Source organism: Natrix helvetica, assembly GCF_964273705.1.
Source record: "Natrix helvetica genome assembly, contig: HAP1_SCAFFOLD_235, whole genome shotgun sequence".
Lineage (NCBI taxonomy): Eukaryota > Metazoa > Chordata > Lepidosauria > Squamata > Natricidae > Natrix > Natrix helvetica.
Genome location: NW_028113541.1, coordinates 13,335 through 22,719, shown reverse-complemented (window position 1 = coordinate 22,719; position 9,385 = coordinate 13,335). Strand labels below are relative to the sequence as shown.

The window sequence follows — 9,385 nt, the reverse complement described above, 5'->3', positions numbered from 1 at the left end:
CCTACAATATTTCTTCTCCAGCTTCCCAATTTGATCTAAATTAGGGGTGTCCAACAAGGGATGCGGTCAGTGAGTCAGTGGCTAAGACGCTGAGCTTGTTGATCAGAAAGGTTGGCAGTTCAGCGGTTCGAATCCCTAGCGCCGCGTAACGGAGTGAGATCCCGTGACTTGTCCCAGCTTCTGCCAACCTAGCAGTTTGAAAGCACGTAACAAATACAAGTAGAAAAATAGGAACCACCTTTGGTGGGAAGGGAACAGCGTTCCATGCACCTTCGGCATTGAGTCATGCTGGCCACATGACCACGGAGACGTCTTCAGACAGCGCTGGCTCTTCGGCTTTGAAACGTAGATGAGCACTGCCCCCTAGCGTCGGGAACGACTAGCACATATGTGCAAGGGGAACCTTTACAACCTTGGCAACTTTAAGACTTGTGGACTTCAACTATCAACTTTAAGATTTGTGGACCCTACGTTGGCTGGGGAATTCTGGAAGTTGAAGTCCACAAAAGTCTTAAAATTGCCAAGGTTGGAAAAGCCCTGATCTAAAGTCTTTAGGATTGCTGGGTGACTTTTCTTTCCGAACACAACTCAGATTCTCACTGGTCAATGGTTGTGAAATTAAACTTAAGTTGCTAAAATGTACTTGGTCAAGTGTGCTTTTAAAGGAGCAAGGTAGGAATGTATAAAATAGCCGAGTGGAATGTGCAGTTTATCCATGCCAACGGTAAACTGCTTTGATGTTTAGTTGGGATGCATTTAAAATTGCGACTAACTTAGCCAAAGAAACATTGACGTGTTCCTTCAAGCCAGTAAAATGAACGGCAGCACAGAACTATTATGAGAAATAGATTTCAATCTTTTGTGGTTTCCTATTTCTTCAACTGGTGAGTTGAGTCCAGTAGGCCAAAACAATGGAGGAAATCAGTTATGTTGATACAGGCCACTGGGATAATAATAAATGATGAGGGACTTCAATGAAGGTGTTGAAAAGCTCTGGTGATTCCGTGAGTCCCTTCAGAAAAGCATATTCCTCCTTCAGAGTGTTCTTCACAGCCCGATTTCGGATACCCTGAACTTTTCTTCCCTCAAACTCTGTTTGCTTTCTCTCTTGGCTCTGAAAAGTGGCACAGAGCTGCTCTCTAGGGCTTCTCACGCAAGGTTGGCTAATCTTTAACTTGGTTTTTATCCTGCCTGGTCAGGAGATTCTGTCCTTTTTTCAACCAAGGGATGAGCTCATCACCCCAATGTTCCACCAAGTCCATCCTCTTCTCCTCACCATGGAATCGTTCTATTCTTGTCGATCAGAAAGGTCGGCAGTTGGGCGGTTCGAATCCCTAGCACCGCGTAACGGAGTGAGCTCCCGTGACTTGTCCCAGCTTCTGCCAACCTAGCAGTTCAAAAGCGTTAAAAAATGCAAGTAGGAAAATAGGGACCACCTTTGGTGGGAAGGGAACAGCGTTCCGTGCGCCTTCGGCATTGAGTCATGCCGGCCACATGACCAGGGAGACGTCTTCGGACAGCGCTGGCTCTTCGGCTTTGAAACGGAGATGAGCACCGCCCCCTAGAGTCAAGAATGATTAGCACATATGTGCGAGGGGAATCTTTATCTTTAGTCTGGTCTACCTATTGAATAGTTCCCAAAACACTGTCAACCATCTTGGGCCTTGTTTTGTTTTATTTATTGACTTATTAAATTTATTTGTTTCCCTTTGGCTCCGGATAAGGGCTTAGGGATTAAGGTATTGTGCAAACCCAGCCAGCTGGACTTTATTAAATAAGCCAGGCTTAAACAATGGTTGAATGCAAAAGAGAACACCAGCCTCCTTCATTACCAACCAAAATCTGGGGCGATCTTGGTAATCAAGAAGCACAATATTTATTACCTGGTTTTAGTCCAGTGCCACGGCATGGGATATTTTCCTTGGACTTTCTCCAGCTGAACTTGGAGAGTTTGTGGGTTAAATAATCATTTATTTAAATAATAGGAGAGCACTGGAAAACCTTCTCATAAGGTAGCCAGCAGCTGGCAGGAGAAAGAGCTAAAGACATTTGGACGAGAACTTTTACTTGTAGACTTCGTTGGCCTCATCACTAGTTCTAGTTCTTATTCCTCCTGATTTTACCAGGTATTTGTTATGGGAGGGAGGGAGGGGAGGAGGAAGGAAGGAAGGAAACATGAGGGAGGGAGGGAGGGAGGGAGGAAGGAAAGAAGGAAGGAAGGAAACATGGGAGAGAGAGGGAGGAAAGAAGGAAGGAAACATGAGGGAGGGAGGGAGGAAGGAAGGAAACATGAGGGAGGGAGGGGGGAAAGAAGGAAGGAAATGAGGGAGGGAGGGGGGAAAGAAGGAAGGAAGGAAACATGAGAGAGGGAGGAAGGAAAGGAGGAAGGAAGAAAGGAAGGAAGCATGAGGGAGTGAAGGAGGAGCGAGGGAAGGAAGGAAGGAAGGAAGGAAGGAAGGAAGGAAGGAAGGAAGGAAAAAAGGAAAAAGTCAACAGGGGAAGACAGATTTGCTTAACTGTGACCCATTTAACAATTGCAGTGATTTGCTAAACAGTTGTGGCAAAAATGATTATAACATTGGGAAGGACTCACTTAACCACCACCTTGCTTAGCAGTGGAAATTCTGAGCCCAATCACGTTTGTAAGTCAAGGACTCCCTATACTGATTTTTTTCTACCGCCTGTCCTATCTTTACTCTAATGTCAGTAGAGATCTGAAGACAACCTTTATCCAAGTTTGCCATGGGGCTCCCGGGAATCCTGGCATCCATTTCGGCGACTGAGGTCCTGATTGGCCTGGCTGTTTTCTGCCTGCTCTTCCTTGTCCTTCAGACCTTCCGGAAACAGGCCCCCCAGGGCCACAAAAGAATCCCTGGGCCACGGGGCTATCCCTTGATTGGCAACATGCTGGAGGTGGGGACCGACGTCCACCTCAGTTTGACTCGAATGAGCAAGATCTATGGAGATGTCATGATGATCCACATCGGGACAAAGCCAATCTTGGTGCTGAGCGGTCTGGAGACCATCAAGGAAGCTCTCGTGAGACACGGAGAAGTCTTCAAGGGACGTCCCGACCTTTACATCTTCCGCCATGTGGCCGATGGACAGAGCTTGTCCTTCAGCACGGATTCCGGACCGGTATGGTTTGCTCGGCGCAAGCTGGCTCAACACGCCCTGAAAACTTTCGGGTCTTCACCCAGCCTCACCTCCTTCTCCACCTGCCTCTTGGAAGAGCACGTCTCCAAGGAGGCCCACCACCTGAAGGCAAAGCTCCAGGAGGTGATGCGCGCAAAGAACCGTCTGGACCCCTATCTGTACTTGGTGGTAGCGGTGGCCAACGTGGTTTTGGCCATGTGTTTCGGCAAGCGTTACGACTACGATGACGAAGAACTGCTCGACATTGTGACCAACAGCGAAAAGTTTGTGGAGACCACGGGCTCGGGAGGTCTAGCCAGCTTCATCCCTATCCTTCAGTATCTTCCCAACAGCAAGGTGAAGAAGTTTAAGAGCTACAATCAGCAATTCACTCGCTTCCTGCAGAAGAACGTGAAAGAACATTACGAGAGCTTCAGGAAGGTAAGCAGGGGTGAGATTCAGCCGATTTGCACTGGTTGTTGCAATGACCGGCTGGTCTCGCCCGCCCCTCTCCTCCCAGGAGTCTCCACACCGCCTGTTCATCATGCCAGCTAAGTGCAGGGCTCGCGTGGACGCTGTGGGAGGGTGAAAAACAACCCCCCTGGAAATCTGGAAACAGGTCTGTTTCTGGCCTCCGGAACCCGGGGTAGGCCGTTTTCACCCTCCTTGAGGCTTGAGGGAAGCCTCCGGAGGCTGGGGAGGGCGAAAAACAGGCCTACCGGAAGTACTGGAAGTCCAAAAATAGGTCCATTTCCAGCCTCCAGAGGGCCTCTAGAGCCCGGGTGAGGCCATTTTTGCCCTCCCGGAGGCTCGAACAAAGCCTCCGGAGCCTGGGGAGGGCAAAAACTCCCCCCTGCCATGGTTCAGGAGGCCGAGTAGGCCATGCCCACCAAGCAACTGGGCAGACAACCGGTTGCTAACAATTTTCAGTCCCACCCTTGAAGGTAAGATATTGTTGGAAGAAATATCCAGGTCCAGTTCCAAGCTAGGAGCTTCCTAAAATTTTTTTTTAAAAAAGGCTGATCGTTCTTGAAATTGCCTCTTATGTGGTATTATTGTAAAGTCAACCCAACTTCCCTTGACCTCTCCTTTCAGGATCACATCCGCGATATCACTGATTCTCTGATCCAGGAAAGCCAAAAACAGAAAGCGGACGCCAACGGGAAAACTCAGCTCCCAGCTGGAAAAATTGTGAATCTGGTCAATGACATTTTTGGGGCAGGTAAGCTCTTCGCCTGAGGGCCTAATGAAAAGTGAACCCCCGAGGAGAAGCACAGGTAGTCCTCAACTTACAAACATTCCTTGAGTGACGACTCCAAGCTACAACGGCACTGAAAAAAAGGGATTTGTTTCTCACACTGACGACCACTGCAGCATCCTTACCAGCAGGGGATCAAAATTCAGACGCTTGGCAACTGGTTCATACTTATGACGGTTGCTCTGTCCCAGAGTTGTGGGCCCCCCTTTTGCGACCTTCCGACAAGCCAAGTCAATGGGGAAGCCGGATTCACTTAACAACTGGGTTGCTAACTGATCAACTGCAGTTCCTCGCTTCACAACTGTGGCCAGAAAGGTTGTAAAAGGAAGGGATCTCACTTAACTGTCTCACTTAGCCATAGAAATGTTGGGCTTTTGGACGTAAATCAAGGACTACCAGTATATCTATCTGCCCCCCACTTTTCCTCTCTGGAAAACTAAGGACTAACTAACTACTGTAACTTCTGTGGGCTGAGATACCTTTTACATACTACTTGTCCAAGTTGCGGCTCTTCCTCCTGTCTTCCCCCCAAGGCCATTCCCACAGGCCCTTATCTTTTCCACGGCTCCTGAATGGTTATTGTGAGATAGCAGGCTCCAGCAAAGTCCTCAATTACACATATTCCTTACTTTGTTCCAGGGGTGGGCTTCAAAAATAGCCCTCTTGTAGGGGAGACCTCCCCCCCCCCAGTCAGGAGGTGAGATGGAGTTATTTTGGTCCCGCCGTGCCCTCTTTTTCTCTATGCGTGTGTTTGTGTTTGTGTTGTTACAGGTTTCAGCACAGTGTCCACCTGCTTGTCCTGGTCCCTTATGTATCTCATCACTTATCCCGAAATTCAGAAAAAGATCCAGGAAGAAATAGGTGGGTTGTTTCTTCCTTCTCTGCCAGGATAATTAATCTGGAACCAGGAGTTAGCTTCCTTCCTTCCTTTCTTATTTATTTATTTGAATGTATTTGTCCCACAACTTCTCTGCCAGGATAATTAATCTGGAACCAGAAGTTTATCTATCTATCTATCTTTCTTTCTTTCTTTCTTTCTTTCTTTCTTTCTTTCTTTCTTTCTTTCTTTCTTTCTTTCTTATTTATTTATTTATTTGAATGTATTTGTCCCACAACTTCTCTGACAGGATAACTAATCTGGAACCAGAAGTTAGTTATCTATCTATCTATCTATCTATCTATCTATCTATCTATCTATCTATCTATCTATCTACCTATCTATCTATCATCTATCTATCTATCTATCATCTTTCTTTCTTTCTTTCTTTCTTTCTTTCTTTCTTTCTTTCTTTCTTTTTTATTTATTTGAATGTATTCGTCCCACAACTCCAGTGGACTTGTCACGGAGCAAAATAAGAGGCGGGTTTGCAAACGTAGGCTCAGCTTTTGCGGGAACCAAGACAAGCCAACGTACACACAGTGTTCTGACCCAGCTCCCCAAACACAACAACCCCTCTGAAATGAACTCAAAGATTCCTTTATTAGGAGTGCTGGCATCCCTAATAAAGAGTGAAAGAGAGTGAAAAAAGTTTCACTCTCACCGCAGGTTAACAAGTCCGGCTGGAAGATGAATAGTGGTTAGTCACATCTATTCATCTCCGCCCCCTGCCTTTTATCCCCAGAGCTAGGGTGGGGCTTCGCTAGCAGCGGTGGCTTTTCCGTCCCAAGGACCGGCCCATAGATTTCCACTGCTCTCCTCTCCTCTGCCTTCTGCGCATCCGCACGTCAGGCACTGGACCCAGCTGTTCCTCCTCTTCCTCATCAGCCATCTCCAGACCTGGGGGCTGTTGACTCTCCATCTGAGGGATGATGGACAGCCCAGGCTCCGCCTCTCTCTCTCTCTGCCAGCTCCATTCCCTCTTCCCCCTCGGAGCTCTCAGGTTGCTTTGATGTTGACCCTGAATCCCACGCCTCCTCCTCCTTTGATTTGGCTGCTGGAGGGGACAATGGCCAACAGGCCACAATACATGGACTTTGTCAGCCCTACAATGTAGGACAAGCTATGAAATCCAATTTTGTGGGGGCTTATCAGGGACATTTTCTCTTGGCTCAAGCCCCTCTTATCTGACCATTGCTTTAGCAAACGGCACTTCATATCAACCTTCGAGGTCACTCCCTATGCCCTCTATAGACAAGGTCATCTCATGGAAGCAAGGAGCTCTTTGATGTTTCCTTCCTGCCTTCCAGATGTCACCATCGGCAGAGAACGGAAGCCGCGATTGTCCGATCGCTCCCTACTCCCTTACACGGAAGCTTTCATCCTGGAAGTATTCAGACACTCTACCTTCGTGCCATTCACACTTCCCCACTGGTAAGTCCCTAAATTCCTAACAGAAATAGATGGGTCCCCAAACCAATCCCTGAACCTGGTCAGCCCCATCACGTCAGCCATGAATCTCACCAGAGGCGGTTGTCAGATTTTCTAAAGTTGCCGTAATTGAATCATAATTATCGAGTCAAGTTTTTAATACAAAACCAGTGATTTATTAGGAGCTTCATTAGGCAAGATCTGTTCGCAGTCATGCCTGTGCTTTGTTTGATTTACTTCTGAACTTTACCCCTGTTCCTTCCCTCCCCTCAGTCTGTGTCATAGATCACATTCCCCTGTAAGATGCACCCCTCCCAAGCCGGCTGCAGTCATCTGAAATCTGACTCCAGCCGACAGTATGCGTCGAATGCGCTCCCTGTCTCCCATGACAACGCGGGGAGTTGACAGTGGTATTCTACCGGTTCAGAACGGTTCACCCGAACCGATAGCAGAAAACGAGGGGAGCCCCGCCATTCCCTAAGAGTTGTCCAATGTCCACACCCATCTTCCTTTCTTTCCTAAACAGGCAGACTCTTTGAAAAAAAATATATTTTTTATTTCCTTGTTTTCTTTTCAGCACTACGAGGGACACCGTCTTCAAGGGCTACTTCATTCCTAAGGACCTCTGTACCTTTATCAACCAGTGGCAAGTCAACCATGATGAGTAAGTAGTGAGTTCTCATGGAAGAACAGAAATATCTCCTGACTACTCAAAATTTCCACTACCGGTTCTCCAGAACTGGTCAGAACCTGCTGAATCTCACCTCTGGTGTGAACTCAAGCCAGGAAACCCAGATTTATTTAGCTGCTGACCTCAAGCCTTCATTCCATGCCTCCTCTTTGTAGGAATCATTGGAAAGACCCCTCTGCCTTCGTTCCCGAGCGTTTTCTCACCGCCAACGGGAAAGAAATCAACGCGGATGAGCGGGACAAAGTCCTGCTATTCGGTTTGGGGAAACGGCGATGCATCGGAGAGCCCATCGCTCGACGGGAAGTCTTCCTTTTCTTGGCCACTTTGCTACAAGACCTGCAGTTCAGCATTCCTGATGGGATGACGGTAAACATGACCCCTCTCTACGGCCTCACCTTCCGGCATGAGAGATGCGAGCACGTCCAAGTGAAACAGCGTTTTCCTAATAAGATGGACTAATTGCAGAAACTACTTGGAACAACTTATATCCTCCGATGTTACCTTAACATTTCCTAGGTCCTTGGTTAGGACTTGAGCCGTTGAGCTACTAACCAGCCCCAAAGGCTGTGAATCTCACCAAAGATTAACCTGATAATGATAATAATAATAATAATAATAATAATAATAATAATAATAATAATAATAATAATAATAATAAATACAACTTGACATGGACATGGCTTAAGATGGGAATCATCATGAAAGAAATGGAAAGTTTAATGCTGCCTGCTCAAGAACAAGCACTACAAACTAATGCCATGAAAGCGAAGATACAAAAATCCACTGACAACCCAAACTGCCGACTTTGCAATAACAAAGCCGAAACTGTTTCACATTTAATATGTGAATGCAGGAAAATCGCACAGATTACAAAGCTAGACACAACCAAGTTGCTAAATTAATCCACTGGTCGTTATGTAAAAAATGTGATTTACCCGTATCCAGAAAGTCATGGGAACATAAAGGGGAAAAAATTATCGAAAATGAGAAGGTGAAGATCGTGGGACTTTCGAATACAAACGGATCGTCATTTGGAGCACAACACGCCAGAGATCACGGTTGTCGAGGGTCGAAGTGTACAGTTTATTGATATCGCTGTTCCTGGAGATGCCAGAATCGAAGAAAAAGAACAGGAAAAAATCATGAAAGATCGCGACCTGGCCATCGAAACTACACGGCTATGGATGAAGCATGTCACAGTGGTACCCATTGTCATCGGGGCACATGGCACCATGTCCAAGAATTTTACAAGATCCATCCACAAATTGCAGCTTCCTGCAATAACACCAGCGGAACTGCAAAAAGCTGTGCTACTCGGAACATCTTATATTTTAAGAAGGTCCTTGGTTGAGACCTAGGACTCTGGCAGCAAACCGTATCAACCATTAACTGGCATTTGTAATGCATTTTTAAATGTTCAGTTGGCTGAGTTTCATGTTTAATGAATAAAGTATATAATAATGAAATGAAACACAGAACGCTGTTACCTTCCCACTGAAGTGGTACCTATTTATCTACTCGCCTTTGCATGTTTTCAAACTGCTAGGTGGGCAGGAGCAGGAGCAAGGGACGGGAGCTCACCCCGTCGTGCGGAACTTGGGTCTCGAACCTGGGCTGCCATGATGGCACAGTGGTTCAAATGCAGTACTGCAGGTTACTTCTGCTGACTGCCGGCTACCAGCAGTTTGGCAGTGCCATTCCCACCGGCTCCAGGTTGATTCAGTCTCCTTCCCTCCCTCCCTCCCTCCCTCCCTCCCTCCCTCCCTCCCTCCCTCCTTCCCTCCCTTCCTTATTAGAGTAGAGCTGGAAGGGACTTTGGAGGTCTTCTAGTCTAGTCCTATGCTCAAGCAGGACATCCTATACCATTTCAGGCAAGTGACTGTCCAGCCTCTTCTTAAAAACCTCCAGCGATGGAGCACCCACAACTTCTGGTGGCCAGTAGTTCCGCTGGTTCATTGTCCTCACTGTTAGGACGTTTCTCCTCAATTCCAGG

The 9,385-nt window shown here is 47.1% G+C and overlaps 1 protein-coding gene across 2 annotated transcripts; it reads left to right on the top strand.

Moving 5' to 3' along the window:
- Positions 1-1,825: 1,825 nt before the first annotated feature.
- Positions 1,826-8,859, top strand: LOC309382348 (cytochrome P450 1A5-like). Of its 2 annotated transcripts, none has more exons than XM_081971854.1 (7): positions 1,826-2,126; positions 2,711-3,576; positions 4,231-4,357; positions 5,165-5,254; positions 6,581-6,704; positions 7,279-7,365; positions 7,548-8,859. In XM_081971854.1, exons 2-7 carry the CDS (start codon positions 2,743-2,745, stop codon positions 7,849-7,851), a joined length of 1,566 nt encoding a protein of 521 aa, XP_081827980.1. In that variant the 5' UTR covers positions 1,826-2,126; positions 2,711-2,742; the 3' UTR covers positions 7,852-8,859. The 2 variants fall into 2 exon arrangements, with proteins under 2 accessions (XP_081827980.1, XP_081827979.1); XM_081971853.1 differs by having other exon boundaries at positions 1,827-2,126; positions 2,708-3,576.
- The last annotated feature ends 526 nt before the right edge of the window (positions 8,860-9,385 follow it).